The 17,423-nt window shown below is 33.8% G+C and overlaps 4 protein-coding genes across 14 annotated transcripts in view; 1 reads left to right on the top strand and 3 right to left on the bottom strand.

Moving 5' to 3' along the window:
- Positions 1 to 1,728: 1,728 nt before the first annotated feature.
- Positions 1,729 to 5,790, bottom strand: LOC116337280. 4 transcript variants are annotated; one of them, XM_031761707.1, is made up of 3 exons: positions 5,707 to 5,790; positions 3,796 to 3,975; positions 1,729 to 3,731 (listed from the first exon to the last, which is right to left on the bottom strand). In XM_031761707.1, the coding sequence occupies exons 2-3, from the start codon at positions 3,964 to 3,966 to the stop codon at positions 2,202 to 2,204; spliced, it is 1,701 nt and encodes a 566-aa protein (XP_031617567.1). In that variant the 5' UTR covers positions 3,967 to 3,975; positions 5,707 to 5,790; the 3' UTR covers positions 1,729 to 2,201. The 4 variants fall into 4 exon arrangements, with proteins under 4 accessions (XP_031617567.1, XP_031617566.1, XP_031617568.1 ...); XM_031761706.1 differs by lacking the exon at positions 5,707 to 5,790 and adding an exon at positions 4,123 to 5,302; XM_031761708.1 differs by lacking the exon at positions 5,707 to 5,790 and having other exon boundaries at positions 1,729 to 2,221; positions 3,570 to 3,731; positions 3,796 to 4,112.
- A 1,535-nt stretch (positions 5,791 to 7,325) lies between these two features.
- LOC116337281 (aurora kinase B-like) lies at positions 7,326 to 10,884 on the bottom strand. 2 transcript variants are annotated; one of them, XR_004200795.1, is made up of 7 exons: positions 10,673 to 10,884; positions 10,370 to 10,558; positions 10,087 to 10,300; positions 9,895 to 10,019; positions 9,628 to 9,814; positions 9,388 to 9,545; positions 7,326 to 7,377 (listed from the first exon to the last, which is right to left on the bottom strand). XR_004200795.1 is itself a non-coding variant. In XM_031761709.1 (6 exons), exons 1-6 carry the CDS (start codon positions 10,756 to 10,758, stop codon positions 9,465 to 9,467), a joined length of 882 nt encoding a protein of 293 aa, XP_031617569.1. In that variant the 5' UTR covers positions 10,759 to 10,884; the 3' UTR covers positions 8,764 to 9,464. The 2 variants fall into 2 exon arrangements, 1 of the variants encoding a protein (XP_031617569.1); XM_031761709.1 differs by lacking the exon at positions 7,326 to 7,377 and having other exon boundaries at positions 8,764 to 9,545.
- A 339-nt stretch (positions 10,885 to 11,223) lies between these two features.
- Positions 11,224 to 13,548, bottom strand: LOC116337148 (eukaryotic translation initiation factor 4E type 2). Of its 4 annotated transcripts, none has more exons than XM_031761498.1 (5): positions 13,470 to 13,548; positions 12,310 to 12,472; positions 11,904 to 12,203; positions 11,770 to 11,827; positions 11,224 to 11,702 (listed from the first exon to the last, which is right to left on the bottom strand). In XM_031761498.1, the coding sequence occupies exons 2-5, from the start codon at positions 12,469 to 12,471 to the stop codon at positions 11,410 to 11,412; spliced, it is 813 nt and encodes a 270-aa protein (XP_031617358.1). In that variant the 5' UTR covers position 12,472; positions 13,470 to 13,548; the 3' UTR covers positions 11,224 to 11,409. The 4 variants fall into 4 exon arrangements, with proteins under 4 accessions (XP_031617358.1, XP_031617356.1, XP_031617357.1 ...); XM_031761496.1 differs by lacking the exon at positions 13,470 to 13,548 and adding an exon at positions 13,111 to 13,463; XM_031761497.1 differs by lacking the exon at positions 13,470 to 13,548 and adding an exon at positions 13,195 to 13,461.
- A 742-nt stretch (positions 13,549 to 14,290) lies between these two features.
- The window catches only part of LOC116337136 (bifunctional glutamate/proline--tRNA ligase), a 6,716-nt gene continuing 3,583 nt past the window's right edge, over positions 14,291 to 17,423 (top strand). The window contains exons 1-5 of one of the 4 annotated variants that reach the window (XM_031761479.1): positions 14,291 to 14,457; positions 14,593 to 15,510; positions 15,607 to 15,778; positions 15,838 to 16,678; positions 16,747 to 17,323. In XM_031761479.1, the coding sequence (XP_031617339.1) occupies positions 14,415 to 14,457; positions 14,593 to 15,510; positions 15,607 to 15,778; positions 15,838 to 16,678; positions 16,747 to 17,323 (2,551 nt within the window). In that variant the 5' untranslated portion in view covers positions 14,291 to 14,414. Of the gene's footprint in view, positions 14,458 to 14,592; positions 15,511 to 15,606; positions 15,779 to 15,837; positions 16,679 to 16,746; positions 17,408 to 17,423 lie in introns of all 4 variants that reach the window. The other 3 variants (XM_031761481.1, XM_031761480.1, XM_031761478.1) reach the window with 3 other exon arrangements.

Genomic DNA, 17,423 nt, shown 5'->3' with positions numbered 1-17,423 from the left:
TGTCGGCAATTTACATCGATTCATACTGTAGACGAAGTGAAATATACGTACTTTTATCTAGTTGTGATAGATCGAAATTAATGTTCAGTACTGCATCGTATTTTTTAATATAGCTTGATATTTTTCGGTATTATTGATATTTTGCTTGATATTTTTTTGTACTAGATCGTATTACTGGCATTGAAATGATTTATCAATTTTCCCCCTTGCTCTCGAACATTCAAAGTAAGAAGTGACGATGTGTGGATTCTTGAACAACCTAAAACATGCAATACATGGACAGTAGGGTGCTTCATTTTTTGTGAATTTTTCAGAATCATATCGGCTATATGCATAACCGATGCAAAATGATCATATCTATCCTATAAAGGTGTTTTTGGAATTTTAAAATAATATTTAGGTTGTCCAGGTGACCTTTGAATGGAGACATGTATGAAATTCCCCTTTTTTGCCGTTTCATGCCACTTCACAGATATATTTTTGGAATTTTTCATACCTAATCGGATTCTACTCTTAAATACCTTTCCAAAGATATATAAAACGTCATATTTTTTTTGACTCCATGAAAATTTTGGGAAAATCTATTAGTTGCGTTTAAATGCGATGACAATAAATTCGCAAATGAAAGACAAAAGCTCTAGGGGACGGACACCATTATAAATATTAGAATATTAGCGGAATATTACCAAAATATTAGCAAAAATTAGTTTGCTTTGCTTCATCATTGCTTGTTAGAGAATTGCGCGCACTTTGCTTACCGAAAATTTTTTTTGTTACGTTAAGTGTTTTAGTATTTAATAGAAATAAATTTTATTTTTTTAAACCTGGAAAAATAAAAAAATGTTAAATCTTCATCTAAAAATTTATGAAAAATTCATTCATGATTTCACTTTGAGATCAGCTATTTGACGTTTGACGTTTGTACTAATAAACTAGCAATATTAGCAATATTAGTATATCTGTATAGTTATAATAGTAGATTTTTTATTAATATTAGAAAAATAGTAGCAAAATTAGCAGTAAACTATGAAACTAGATTTTATTAGATTTTGTGTCCGTCCCCTAGCAAAAGCTAAATTTGAAAAAAAAGAAAAGAAAATAAAACGAGGACTTGAGGTCACAAGGCAAATTCAAATTTACAAGAAATGATAATAGTTGAAATAAAATCCTATTGAATAGATTTTGCCTTATTCCCTAACAAATTACAGCTGCTGCTACTTCTCCTCTTTTCTTGTTGAAAGAAGGAAAATTTTTGGCAATTGTATTTAATATGCATGATGTGCATTCGAAAGCGTCACTGTATCCAATAGTTATAGCCTGTACTGTTCTGTCTCTACGTGCGTATAGATGCTTTTTTATGCTTTATTCCATCTTTGAAGCTTGTTTTACTGTGAATTTAATATGGCTTGCATTGATGTGATATCACTGTTCTGCACGTGATCAAATCACAAAACAGCACGAAATTCACTTAACGAATGCTTTATTATTGATGTCTCATCTCTTCGTGCAACGACAGCCATTTTTTATGTATCCATTCTCCTCTTTTCTTGTTGAAAGAAGGAAAATTTCTTCAAGAAAGAGAAGATCTTCAGTTGTTCGGTTGGCTGTTCATTTTCACGCAGATCGTTTTTTTAGAACTCATCATAATTAATAAAATGTACATATATATAATCTCTGTTTCAAAGAGTCGACAGTATTGAAGAAATTATGATACAAATATATTCAATCTTTCATAAAACATAAGCTTTATTTAATTAATTTATATTTGTATTATAATTCATTCTTTAAACGTTACTTAGCTCTTATTGATATGCATTTACAATGGCACAGTCTATTTGCCCGTGAAAAAAGGGCCCGTGGCGGTTTTTCGGCTTCGGGTGTTGAACAAAAATTTGCTAAACGCCCGTAAAGTTTCATCCGTCGATTTGGACGGGCGTTTAGCAAATTTTTGCTCAACGCTCGTAGCCGAAAAACCGTCACGGGCAAATAGACTGTGCCATTTACAATTGTCTAAACTTCATGATTTTCGATTTGTTAAACGTTCTGATGGAATATCGATGAAATAAAAGTATAATTTTCAGATATTTATGTGATAGTTAAACGGATAAATTTTTTACGCCTTAGATGAAATCTTGGGAAAAATTATGCAATTCATCCGTGTATGTGTTTTTCAGATTCTCCCCTGTTCAGCAATTGCCTATTCAATCGTATTTATAGAGTACTGAAACAGACAACCATTTTGGATCCATATTAAAATCGATTACTTTTAATCTATTAATAGAAGCTGACGAGTCCAATGCGCTATACACTATTTGTGTTGCATTACATTGAATATTAACTTTTAGATTGATGTGATTGATTCGTTTTTTAATATTTTCTAATATATTATAATAGTCGCTCTCATCGAAATAATAAATAAAGTTGTTCGTGCAAAATATGGATAATTCTGACAACTGATTAGCGAAATGCAACATTTCCTTAAGCGTGGCCGTTGTTATGTTATTTGTGGGCTCCACGTATTCATACTCGTCTGATCGGATGGTTAATTTTTCTAGACCATGCAAATTTTTCGTCAATTCAATTAAAAGATTTTGGTCAAAGTTGGCAGGTGCATGAAGAGCAAGGGTTGTGATATTTTTCATCGGAAATGCAAACAAATTCATTAGTGAGTCATTTATGTGGAAAACCATGTGAAGATATACATGTTCAAGACGCCTTAGGTAGACACAATCTATTTCAGTAAACACATTTTCATCAACACGCAAACTCAATTTCCGAATGTTTGGTAGTTTTTTAACTATTAGTTCAGCTAATTTAGATGAATATGGAATAATTAAATCTTCTATTTGAGGATTACGTTCTAAAAATTCTTGACAAGATATATTCCGTATGTATACGCGAAATTTGATCAACTTTGGGAAATTGATCGCAGGTAAATTATATTGAGGGCAATGATAACCACTTATGCGCAAAAATTTCAACTGAGTGCAATAAATCCAAATATCATTTAATAGATCCATATCTGATTGGCACGATAAATCGACTTCTAAACATTCCAATTGCGAAAGAATTGGAAAAATGTCAAGCAAACACTCTTTTCTGATACTTTGGCTAAATAAATTGAGTTTCCGAAGATTTTTGCAGTGCTTGAAGATCAATTTGAAAAGAGAATTTGAGGCGTCCGGTATTTTTTCGAACAAATCATCTGTGATCTCTATATGAAAAATTGAGCTACCGAAATTACTCAAAAAATTGACAATTTGAAACAAAGTAACTTCATATCCCGGATGCATTATATTTAGAAAACATACCGTTTCATACTTTATTTCAGAAGAGAATACTTCCTTTGCGATTCTATTAAATTGTTTGCAAACATTTGCAATAGAATGGAAATCACTCAATTTGTCAAATTTTCTGAATGTTTCGCGCAAACAATCATCATTCAGAACAGTAATTATATTATTTTGAGTGTCCTGTGTAAATGGTTCAGATTTCAGCTCGTTCAATTTTAATTTTTCTAAACATTCAATCATACCAACACTTGTGTACAGAGCATTCATTGGTTTTACTTTATATTCAATGTTCCGAATAAAAATTTGACCTCGGTCAACCAAATTAGAAGCTATTTTGGAATCTCTATACTGAACAAGACCACATATAATGGCATCGTTTTCAAATTGAATGTTTGCTGATTCAACTTCTCCATACTGCCTGAGGACGAAAATGTCATACTGAAAATAAAATAAATATATCAATTGTTATTTCGAGTAGCTAGTTTCGATGTACTTAACTTACGAAATAATGTTGTCTGCGACATGGTGCGTAGTATCTCATTGGAGCTATTTGAATTGTTTTATTTGCAATTTCACCCCTAGAGAATAATTGTTTCCAATCATGTCTCCATTTCATTACCACTTCGTTAGCATCGTCATCATCATCGAGAGTAGCGTTTTCAAAATCGTTCATTTTATTTTCCTTTTCGAAAAATTGAAATAAAATACCATTAGATGCAACAAGCAAACATAAATTATTTTTACATTCGATTGTAAATTTTAAAAATGTCATTGCTACTTTAATAATGCACCTCTATACCGATTTACTTTTTTGTAGTTACATACTTACCAATGTATGAAAGAACACTTTAAATAGAAAAAGGCTATCAACAAAATGTAAATTTAAAAAAAAAATCAGTTTTTAAAAACTACTAGATGTTTACGGATCAGATGACCAAAGAAAATGAGCAGGCACAAAAGTGTTTCAACACAGTGTTGCAACACAAAAGAGAAAAGACAAGAAAAGAAACGACTATGAATAAGAAGAAAAAGAAGAAGAAGAACCAGCAAAGAGAATGAAACGAATAAAATGCTTCTGCAGTACCCAAGAGCAAGTATTCAAACCGAAACATGTCGGTGAATCGGATGATATGTTTTGTGATTGCAACTAAATGTGTTCACATATAAAGAATAGAGCGAGCATGGTGACGGTACTATGCTCAATAGAATTTTATAAAATGCATATATACAAAACATCGGTTGGTTTGTTTTTTTTTTCAATTTTGCCGACGTTATATACGCTGCTGAACAACAACAATACATACACAATAGAAAACATATTTTGCGCACGAAAACCAAGGGTGATAGAGCTGAATTGTATCTATCCAGCCAACGATATTTTCGGTTCGATTGCATGCATCGAGTTTGTACTGTATTTACTATTTCGAATATGTAGGTATGAGCGTGCCAGCGATTCGTTATATCCATGAGCATGATGATGAATCGACAACGTTTATATACACACACGAGAGGAAAAAATAACCGAGATATATCAACGCTGCTTGGATATTATGCCTTTCATATATACCGTACTATTTGCATTATATATTTATATATTACATGATCTACGCGATGTTGACGAATCAGGGGCACCATCTGAAAAATACACGCTGCGTCTCTTATCGTGAACTCATTTTTTTAAAGATAATTTTCGTTTTCACAGCGGTCTGTTTTACTACGATGATAAGGTCTTATCATATTTTGGTCATATAGATTCTACAAATAGCCTGAATCATTGCATAAATTTAGACGTTGTTTGTTAAATCGATAAGAAATGAGAAATTATCCATGCGACTTCAGGTGATTAGTGTGTTGATGATTCAGACGCGATTAGGCATTTTTTCAGACGGGCACGAATCTACCTATATATACTCTGAGAAAACTCAGATGTTAAAATTCAAAGTAATCAGAGCAAAATGCCATTTTAACATGAGGTTTACTTTTCACATGGTAAAATATTATTTTACCCGCAACACATTTCTTTGCGGGTAAAACGGCATTTTAACATGTGAAAAAAAAGCCGCATGTTAAAATGACGACAAAATGCCATTTTAACATGGAGATATTTCGTCTAAGAATAAATTGCACTTGCAATATTTTTAATTATAAGATTTATTGTGCAACTTGCAACAGAAGTCAGTCTCTTTTTCGGCTTTAAAAAAAAAAAATTTAAATCGCTATTTAAAATCTCTTTGATTAGTCACACTTTCATTCACTTTCCAGAGATTCGTAAAAATTCGAGATATTTTCTTTTTTTTCTACAAATAAAATGTTGGCGTTGATGATGTTTGTAAAATTAAAATAAAATAGTAATGAAAAGAGGAAAAAAAATAATTTTTTTTTTGTTCAACCCGAATTATCAACAATCGTCTACTATTATTTAGGATGTATGTTGCGGCTAGCTGCTGTTCTGCTGAGTACTAAACGAACGACAGAGAAACGAAAACAAACTGCTTCTGTTGCGTACAATCGTAAAACTATTTCATCGAATATGTGTGGAATGCCAAGAATGGCAGATATTGCAATATGTTAACGTGTATTCTGTTGAATACAGTTGTGTTTTCGTTATATCATTCGTTGTCGGGCCATTCGTTCTCTCGAATTCTCATTCGCTTTCCTATATACTTCTATTTTGCCAGTTGTTTGCGTGCGTTGTGTACGTATATATTACATTGGCATAGGCACAACACACCGAACACCGAACATGCACATCAATTGAATTATTATGTATTGAAACATATATCTACCTACATACACACAGACACACAAGTCTCACGTTTCGGCTCCCTTTTTCATCCACGTCCATCGTATTCTCGTTCTGTTCAACATATTCAATTCAACACGATGGAATGGTTGAAATGTAAGGCAAGTGAATGCCTGACTGCGCACACAAACGTTACGCAGCGGAACGGCTGTTGCCGTGCATTTCACTTCGACACATTCTGTTGGATATATGATGGCTGGCCGCTTGCGAATATGTCCGCATCAAATAGTTCTATCGACATAAGCACAATACGACGAGATTGTGACGTATTAAATCTCTCTCACTCTTGTCTCTGGCTGTATGTGTTTATGTGTATGTGAACAGATGCGTTTTTCCACTCATTATTATAGCAAATTCATATACATTTGGTTTTAATTCCGTTACATCTGCAGCACTGACTCAGCAATCACCGTTCGCCCTTCTGAAAAATCAAATCAAAAGGTGCAATGAAAGAGGGCACATATCGCAGGAAGCGATGATAAAAAAAAACTGAAAACTTTCATAGAAAAAAGAAACGATTGATTTTGATTGATTTAATTTTATTGAACTGCTCATTCGTCATTATTTCGTTTGTTTGTGTGTGTTACTTTTCCGCACACATAGTGTAAGGTGAAAAGTATTGTAATCGGTCAAAATTTTTAAAACTTTAGAAACATGTTTTCTACCTATTATTGAGGTCAGAGAACGCGAATTTGGCGTTTTTAAACATAGTTTTTGTTAATCTGTACATCGTACGTCGTACGTTGTACGTTGTACGTTGTACGTAGTACGCAAAATTTGTTAGCAAGATTGCGCTCATCATAGAAACTTTATTCAAAATCTGACTTTCTCCAAACCTCCCCAAATGTTATTTTTGTGTGAAAAAAATAACCTGAGCAAAGTTTCACGCCATTAAGGTAGCACACAGACATGGAAAATCCCATACAAAAATCCAAATTTTTCGTGACTTTAGTTATGAAAAGTGTTTCAAAAATAATTTTTATGGCAAAATTAACGTCAGACATATTTTTTATAGTGTTATGTTAGAAAATGGAATACTTTCAAATGTCGTTCTAATGGGTTCATCATGAAAGTGTGAAAAATCTTTTGCTAGTACTTCTGCTATTAAATTAAAGAATATTTCGATGCCAAGGTTTGAACATATTTTTTGGTCTAGGACTTTACGCCGCTTGAAAGGCTTGAAAAATCGAACATATATTATTTTGAACTAGCTTAATAAAATACACAACTACTACCCTGCGGAAAAGTTCGTCTTACTCCCGTAAGACTCTTTATTTTTTTTTTTTTTTTTTTTTAATTTCTGATTGATTCTTGTTAGCTCGCTTCCATTCAGACAATCTGAAGGAATATTTCTCTATCTTCTATCTGTGTGTGTTTTTGTTCTTTTTTTTCTAGTTAGTCTTTCATATGTACATAGTTTTTTTTTTAATATTTCGCCTTTTTCCATAGATTTCTTGCAATTTTTTTATTTACTTCTATTTTCTTGTTAATTAGTTTTTATTTCGTTTTGTATAGTTGATTTTTTTTTTTAAAGTGCGGAAAAAATGTTAGAACATTGCAAGAAGATTAGAATAATTTTTTTTGTGTTGCTAGAAAAAAAACGAAACTATGTATGTTTTATGCCATCAATTGATTTTTCAATTTCAAATATTGACCGTTCTATTGAATTCTTTGAATTTATAAATGTGACGCAATCAGTTCAGCTAATCATTCAGTGCTAAACCATTTATTTCTTCATTTATTTTTTAAATTTTAATTCTACTAAATATTTGTTCCTATAACTATGTGTTTTTCTCATTTTTTTTTTGGTAGGTGTGATTATGTCAACTACGAATCTCGATTCTTCGTGCCTATTTCTATCAATTCATCAAATTTGAATAGAAATGTGAATCATTTTTGATTCTCATTAATTTTATTTTTTGTTTTGATTTTGTACAAGTTTGATAGGTTTCATCATTTGTTACGTACTTGATTTGAAAATTAAGGTGTCACGGTTTAAAATTTTTTCTAATATATTGTTGGTTTTTTTCTTTGCATAATAAATTTTGTGCAATTGCAATTGAAAGAAAATGTTTTAACGCTGAAATTAATTTGCGTATTTATTGGTGTGCTATGCTTAGCGAATTAAAAACAAACACAGTAAAAACGAATTAAAAACAAACACAGTAAGTCGACAGTATTGAAGAAATTATGATACAAATATATTCAATCTTTTATGAAACATAAGCTTTATTTAATTAATTTATATTTGTATTATAATTCATTCTTTAAACGTTACTTAGCTCTTATTGATATGCATTTACAATGGCACAGTCTATTTGCCCGTGAAAAAAGGGCCCGTGGCGGTTTTTCGGCTTCGGGCGTTGAACAAAAATTTGCTAAACGCCCGTAAAGTTTCATCCGTCGATTTGGACGGGCGTTTAGCAAATTTTTGCTCAACGCTCGTAGCCGAAAAACCGTCACGGGCAAATAGACTGTGCCATTTACAATTGTCTAAACTTCATGATTTTCGATTTGTTAAACCAATGCAAATAGATGGGTTTATACCTGTTTCTCTTGCACTTTGTCATTCTTTTCTGTAATTCGTTTACAAATTAAAATTTTAATTTTCCGCACACCCATTGTGTGCAGTATTACTTTTCCACACACTACTGTGTACAGTAAAGTATTGCAATCACTACAAAATTTTGAAATCGCTAAAAATCATTTTTCTACGCGTTTTGAGTATAGAGAAGCACAGAGCAACGAAATGAAGGAAGATGTATCTGTGTATTTTTCGTTAATTGCTTTTCATCTCCTTTCATCCGCTAATATAAATCTCTACCCCATGAAAACTATTTTATTTAAAACCAGTCGAATAATTTTTACCCGAGTGCCTCGCTCCGAATCAATGTATTGTTATATTAAGAGCACGAACAAAATTTACGTCCAACTCAAATCCAGAATTATTGCAGAATCTCGCATTGAGAAGCCTCAATCGATATCCAGGTTTATATTTTTTTACTTTGTTTCTTTTTTGTCATTTATTGAAACACGTTGTGATAAACAAACTGTAATTATCGCAACAAAACCTCCCTCAAATCTTGCTCAAATCACTACTCGGCTATATACTAAAAGGTATTATAATAATGGACCAACTTAATAATAGCTTAGATGAACTGAATTCTAGGGGGAGACAAGGGCTCTAATATTACTAATTTTTCCTATTTTTTAGTTAATCGCATGCGATATGCATATAACGTGTACCTGTACATATCACCTAATCAGCCCTAATTTTTCTTAGTTTTTTTTAAAGTTTTCTAGTTTGTGTCTACCCCTTTGACTGAATTTAATTTAGAAAAATATTTATGGAATTTGGGATCAGTGGTTCAGCGTTTAAACGACTTAATCCATGGATGTGTCATGACATCAGGCAAACTTGGTCGGTCACGGTAATTCAATTTCAACAGCTGAAAAAGAACAATGAAAATCTTTTTAGTGTAAACATTTCATCGCATTAAATTGTCGATTTTAATCAGTTTCAAAATTTACCACCGAAATAAGATCCTTGGCTCCGACTGACAAATAGCTTGGATATTCGATTTTCAATCGTCGAATTTTCGCGTACGTCTTCTTGTAATCCGACGATTCAAATGGTGGTTTACCGACCAACAAAACATAGCACACAACGCCCAAAGACCATTGATCCACTGCATCGGTATAAGAACCACCATATACCCTGAAGAAAAATGACATTTCAAGTAGTATGTAAATTGTTGCACCGACCAAACAAGTTGAAAAATAATGAAAATTGCTTACATTTCAGGTGGAAAATAGTCAACTGTTCCGCAAATGGTTCTGCGTTTGTTTGACGTTGTATGTACTGATAACCCAAAATCGGCCAACTTAATTTGATCGCCAACGGTTAGCATAATATTTTCCGGCTTTAAAGAGAAATTCAACGGTTTCAATGTAATTGAATGGATCAATGATATCAAGAATTTGTTTCACCTTTAAATCCCGATGAATGACATTATTTAAATGACAATAGTGCAATGCATTAGCTACTTGATAGATGTATCGAGCTGATCGTTCCTCCGAAAAACGACCGTTTGGTGCACTTAGTAAATGTTTATATAGGTCTCCCTCCGAAGCCAACTCCAAGGCCAAGTAAATTTTACGATCATCATGGAACCAAGTGTACATACGTAGAATGTTTGGGTGTCTGTAGATCAAATCAAAAAACATGTCAATTTGGTTAAAATGCTTTGTATATGTCAAATAAAAATCTCACTTCAACCGTGATTGAATTTCAATTTCACGTAAGATTTGCTTTTCATCATCTTTCAGTACCGCTGATTTAAAGATGATTTTCATTGCAACCGCAAAATGTGTTTTTCGTTCATGTGCAACATACACATGGCCATAATTGCCCTTGCCCAATTTACAGCCTAGTTCAAAATCATCTTTGGACCACTTGTAACTGTGTAAAAGTGAAAATCAGATGATATAAACGAGATAAATTGTGATTTGAACAGAACAAAACATGAGAATATCATAAATACCAACAAATGTGATTGATTTTTTTTTCACTTACGGCTTGCCATTGGCTTCGTGGGCCATTATTTTTTGTTCGAATGATGTAGCATTTTCTTTATCCTCACCACGTCTAGTGTTCGGCATTTTTTCAATGGATTTTCACTTTTCCAATTAATTAACGATACTAAATTAAAAATTGAATCCAACAAAACAAGCCGCAGCAACAGAACAAATAAAAAAAATTGATTACCGTTTAAGCATTGCACCGCATGCACTTGTGTAGTCGCTAATAACATATTTGACAGGTGTCAACATTTTATATATTTAAAAAATGTCATCAATCAAGTTCAATAAGTAAAAAGACGAAATGGTTTTTAATTTTTTGGTAAGAAAAAAAAACAGTAAGGTTTTTATTCTGAATTTTACCAACATGATAATTAACGTCCGAATTTGAGGTTTTACAAGATTTATATGCTTTTTTTCATTTTTATATGTTTATTTTTTATACAAGTTTTTCCACGTAGAAATGAATATTGTCCAGAAACGTACGCACTGGGGACGTTTAAGTATTAAAAAATAATGGTGTTTCTAGTTGATATTCTCCATTTATTTCGTTTAAATGTACTGCTCTCTCTGTTAACCATCGACAATTCGAATTGTAGATTCCAAACTCCGTTCAGTTGCTGTTGTTGTTGTTAATTTGTTTTTTTTTTCTCATTATTTTTCATTTATTGTAGTAGATATTGCTGTCGGTGTTTCATAGTGGTCAATGAATGAAAATTAATAGCGGCTATGTTAACTGTGCGAAGTTGTTGTGAATGGTCTTGAAAAGAAACGCGACGTTGGCGCCCCATTTGCACCGTTGCCCATTCCATTGTTTCGTGTGATTGGTGGATTATAGGCATTACTGTTGATAGTGCTTGTTGTTGCATTCCCGGCTGGAGATGAATTTGTTGTTGACACAGTTGTTGGTGCCAATGGAGACGATGAAGACACGGATTTTAAATATTTTAAACTGTCACAATGGCTCTTGTATTCCATAGGAGTGTTGGGGCTCAAATTGAGAATTCGCCTCAGTGTATCTCTAACTGTGAAAATTAAAACCGATAAATATGTCATATTTGAATGGTAAAAATGTAAAATAAAGATATTTACTTCTATTCGTGCAGTTTGTGTCTGCGGCACTACGGTTCCACACCGATAACAGATCTTCCTGCAAGTTTTAAAATGATAATTAAAATGTTTAATTGAATTTCACATTTGCCAAGAAGGGGAATTTTTGAACTAACCGGAAAACGTGTCGACAAAACTACACCACAAATTTCTGAACCGACGAGAAATTGTTCACCCAGCATTGCCATACATAAATTTTCAAAAGCGCGATCAATTTTATTTTTACGCAAACGAATCACCCACTTGCCGCCCTTTGCATTCTGTGGATCTTCCCACATCGCCTTAATGCCACTTTTGAACAAGTGCAATTCACGATATGGTTTCAATGTTGACGGACGTATTAAGCGACAGTAAAGGCCCCACCATTGCTCAACAGTTGCACAACGACCAATCAAATGCAATGATTTGCTATAATCCTAGACAAATTAAAAAAAAAACGAAAATTTCCAATGAATTCTTCATGTTTAGTTGTTTATGATGGGGCTGCAAAGAGAATATTAAAACGAAATGAATAAAACTTACCGATGGATTTTTGATTTTGTAAGAGCCTCTATGATACCACAAACAGTATGTGTATTGTAGTTTGTGTTCGTCCGGACTAATTTCTATGGGTGGCAATTTGTCGATATCGACTTCAGCTACCTCTGTATCACTCTCATCACTTTCCCCACCGTATGCCTTCATTCTAAAGTTGGAATTTTTTTTTAAAATAAATAAACCAATTGATTTTCATAAAATGAAATTTTTCATTTTAAAAAAATCATTCTTTTGATGAAGGTATGAGTTTATCTACAAATCAATTGAAAATCAATGAGGCATACAAAATATGTAAACGAAATTGTTGTTTTTTTAACCACGTTTTTTATGACTCACTCAATAAAGTTAAAACGTGCATAGAATTACTGTCACATGATAATGAAATGTTGAATAAATTCCATCCCCCCGAAAAAAAATTGTGTAAAAGTTCATTGTCTCATTCAACATGCACTTTCCATGCATAAGTCAATTGAAGTATGCTCTCACTTCTGTCATTGCTTTGGTCTGTGCATGGATACCTTAATTTAGGTCATTCACACCAACAATGCATCGTAAATGAAATTTATTTCTCTTGGCAAATATGTAAATGAAATTAATCGAAAAGATTTCACCATCGAATCGCAGCATCACATAAAAATCGCGAAGTTTAAAATGATATTGGAACAACATTGTGTGAACATAACCTACAAATGCTGTTCGATTTGGATGTTTTTTTTCTGTCTTTTTCCGTCTTTCATTTTAATCTGAGCCACACAATTGAAAATATTTTCTATACATTTCACTTACATATTTAAATATTTTGACATGATTTACGGCTATTTTGTATATAATTCGTATGAAAAAACCGATTGGTTTAGAGATGCCACTCGCCTTTTATGAATTTATTTCAATTTGCCTTTCTCTCCTATGCTTCTTTGCAAAACCCAAAAACTTATCACAGTTCCTTTGTAAACGCGAATTCTTTAAATTTCTTTGCTGGATAAATTTATTATAAATAAATAATTTTGCATGCAATTTACACAATTCAACTCGGTAAAAGAAAACTTTGCAGTCGTTTTCAAATAATTTGTAAAATGTATCCGTAATAATATTGAACAAAAAATAAGAATTTATAAAAATTTATATAGGTTTTTTTCTTTCTCTACTTGTCTTTCTCTATATATTCTTTACTCAAACCAGATGAGAGTTATATGTGTACAGTAAGTTTCTTAAATGCTCTTTGTGCAAATGTATGCGTGCGTTCAACGCAAATATTATTACAAAACATTTGACATTTTCGTTGGTGTTTTCATTCACCTTGGAAAGTGTGAGTGTGCGTGGTGAGGTGAATTTGTGATGGTCGCTCATTGCTCACGTTCGTTCAAAAACACATGAATTCCGTTGCATTGGCTATTTCGACGAAATCAGCATGGATTTTAGTTGATTACATCATTTCGGTCGTGGAAGAATGGGGAACGATTCACTTCATTGGACAAACAAAATTATTGCATTGCATTCGCAGAAGATTATTCGACTTCATTTCACACAATTATCACCATCATTTTTATGACCATCATACTAGCCATCATGACACATAAAAATAACTACTTCTGTCAAGGTATCAATTTGTGTTGATAATTTCAAAAATTCATTGCATTTTAATTAAATAAATTGGAGTTTTTCATATCAAATTTGAATTCTAATCGGGTAACACCACTGGTTTTTATGATATTTTCTTATATATCAGAAGGAGTACTATCTTGATCTCTTTTTTACTGTTGTCTGAAAAATTGAAAATAGATTTTTTATATTAAAATGCAGCTTCAAAGATTTTTTATTTTTTTATTTTCATAGACTTTTTATTAGTGCAGCAAAAACTCGATCAAATCAGGCAACACAATTCTTATTTAGATCCAATTTGACATCGCGACGTTCGTCTCATGCGAAAATATGACATTGACAGATGAAATTTGACAAATAAGTCATTATATGTAAAGTGCATGTTTTCCGTCTAATATTTTACGTGTGTTTTTCTAACAACCTAGCACGGCGACGTGTTGCAGTGTAAAAACCATACTATCGTAAATCAAATCGTTAAAAAAGTGATTACAATGTCACAAAAAATAACTTGTAATGTGAACAATCCAGCAGTTGGTAAGAATTACATCATTTCCCATTTATTGGTGTTCAACGACCTTTGTATTCGTTGAGGTTATGTGTATTTCATCATCGTCAACCTTCATGTAAATTGTGAAATTCAAAAGTAATAACAATTTGCATCTTTCATAGGTGGATTGGCTGCCATTGAATTGGTGAAGGCAACAAATCCAATTGCAGTCGAATGGGGAAAGGAGTCAACGATTTCGTTCGGCAGTGATACTCCGAAATTTGTGTACAATTCGGAAAATGATATTTTGCGGTTTATCGGTCGTGTTGCCGGAAAATTCAAACTCTATGGCTCGAATCCAGTTGAGCAAACACAAATCGATCAATGGCTTGCCTTTTCGTTAACACTCGGAAATGATTTGGCCAAATCATTAGCCTATCTCGAAAAATGTTTGGGTGCATTGACCTATTTAGTTACAAATAATTTAACGATCGCTGATTTGGCTGTATTCTCGCAATTGTCACGTCAAATGGTGGCCGCAAAAAAAATTGGAATTCCAGTTTATGTACAAAGGTGGTACAACCTGATCGGAGCACAAGAGTGTGTGAAACAAGCCCAAGCTGCGTTGCCAGCTGAAGCGAAAAAAGCATTGTCAACAGCTGCAGAAACAGCGACGAATCGTCAAGCCACAGGTGAACGCAAACAAGAGGGAAAATTTGTCGATCTACCAAATGCTGAAATGGGCAAAGTCATCGTCAGATTTCCACCGGAAGCATCGGGCTATTTGCATATTGGACACGCTAAAGCTGCACTTCTCAATCAACACTATGCAAATGCTTTTAAGGGAAAATTAATCATGCGATTCGATGACACAAATCCGGCCAAAGAGACAGTTGAATTTGAGCAAGTGATTTTGGGCGATTTGGAATTACTTGAAATTAAACCCGATTTATTCACACATACATCAAATTATTTTGATTTAATGCTTGAATATTGTGAGCGAATGTTGAAGGAGGGAAAAGCGTATGTCGATGATACCGAACCGGAACAAATGAAAAAAGATCGCGAACAGAGAATTGAATCAGTTCACCGAAATAATTGTAAGTTTGATATTTTTTTTTACTTTCAACAGATTTTAACGATTTCAACAAAAGAAATGGTTAATTTAATCGATGGGTAATTTCGTCCATTTTCAGCATATGAGAAAAATCTAAAAATGTGGAAAGAAATGTTGATTGGATCGGCTGCTGGCAAAAAGTGTTGTGTTCGCGCCAAAATCGACATGGGTTCACACAACGGTTGTATGCGTGATCCAACCATTTACCGGTGCAAAGATGAAGAACATCCAAGAACGGGACGAAAATACAAGTAACACTTCTTAATCAATAATTTATTTTGAACTGTTATAATATTTCCATAACTTTCAGAGTGTATCCAACATATGATTTTGCGTGTCCAATTGTTGATGCTATCGAAGGTGTTACACATACACTGCGAACGACCGAATATCACGACCGTAACCCACAGTTTAATTGGTTCATCGAGGCACTCAATTTGCGTCGGCCAGAAATCTACGATTACAGTCGATTGAATATGACCAATACGGTTCTATCAAAACGACGATTGACATGGTTTGTTGACGAAGGTCTGGTCGACGGATGGGATGATCCACGTTTTCCAACCGTGCGTGGTATCCTGCGGCGAGGTCTTACAGTGCCCGGATTACGTGAGTTCATAATCGCTCAAGGTAGTAGCAAGTCAGTTGTCTTCATGGAATGGGATAAAATTTGGGCATTCAATAAAAAAGTCATCGATCCGATTGCACCGCGGTACACTGCCTTGACGCTGAATAAAACGGTTGTTGTCAACGTGGCCGGTGTGACTAAAGCTGAACAGGTTCAAGTTGCCGCACATCCAAAGAATCCAGAAGTTGGTCAAAAAACTATTTGGACCGGTCCACGCATTCTGATCGATTACGAAGATGCGGAAATGTTGAAGGAAGGAGAAAACACGACATTCATCAATTGGGGAAATTTATTGATCAAGAAAATCAATCGGAATGCAAGCAAAAAGATTACATCTATTGATGCCGTACCGAATTTGGAGAATAAAGATTATAAAAAGACAATTAAATTGACTTGGTTGTATGAAGGCGCATCGAAAGATGATTTCCCACCAACCGTTTGCGTCTACTTCGAACACATTATCAGCAAAGCAGTGCTTGGCAAAGATGAAGATTTCAAGCAATATGTTGCTAAAGATACAAGAGTAAGTATTAACAGCAAAATCGTTTCAAATTCAATTGTTTTTAAATCAATTTTTATTTCGAAATTTAGAGAGAGGTTCCAATGTTGGGTGATCCGGAATTGAAGAAATGCAAAGTTGGTGACATTATTCAACTGCAACGACGTGGTTTCTTCCGTGTTGACAATGCTTATGCTCCACCTAGTATCCACACCGGCAAAGCATCGCCGGTAATTTTGTTCGAAATTCCAGATGGTTCACAGAAATCATCAACGGCAACATCAGCGGCAGCCAAAGTCACAACGGCAAGCAGCAGTGCATTGTCATCGTCAGCCGATGATTTGAACGAGAGAATCACAAAACAAGGAAATTTGGTTCGTGATCTTAAGTCTCAGAAGGCGGACAAAGCGAAAATCGATGCTGCGGTAAAAACTTTGTTGGCCCTTAAAACCGATTTCAAAGCACAAACAGGCAAAGATTGGACACCGAACGCTGCTCCAGTGAAAAAAGAGTCTTCACCAGTTTCGGGCGACTTGAACGACCAAATTACAAAACAGGGAAATCTCGTTCGTGACCTCAAGTCCAAAAAGGCTGACAAATCAGAAATCGACGCAGCTGTAAAGACGTTGTTGGCACTAAAAGCCGATTTCAAAACACAAACGGGCAAAGATTGGACACCAAATGCTGCCCCAGTGAAAACCGAACCATCACCAGCTTCGGGTGACTTGAACGACCAAATCACAAAACAGGGAAATCTCGTTCGTGATCT

The sequence above is a fragment of the Contarinia nasturtii genome, unplaced genomic scaffold, assembly GCF_009176525.2.
Source record: "Contarinia nasturtii isolate CC-2019 unplaced genomic scaffold, AAFC_CNas_1.1 Cnas_scaffold_220, whole genome shotgun sequence".
NCBI lineage: Eukaryota > Metazoa > Arthropoda > Insecta > Diptera > Cecidomyiidae > Contarinia > Contarinia nasturtii.
Note: the sequence above shows the minus strand (reverse complement) of the source record. Positions and strands in the feature narration are given on the sequence as shown.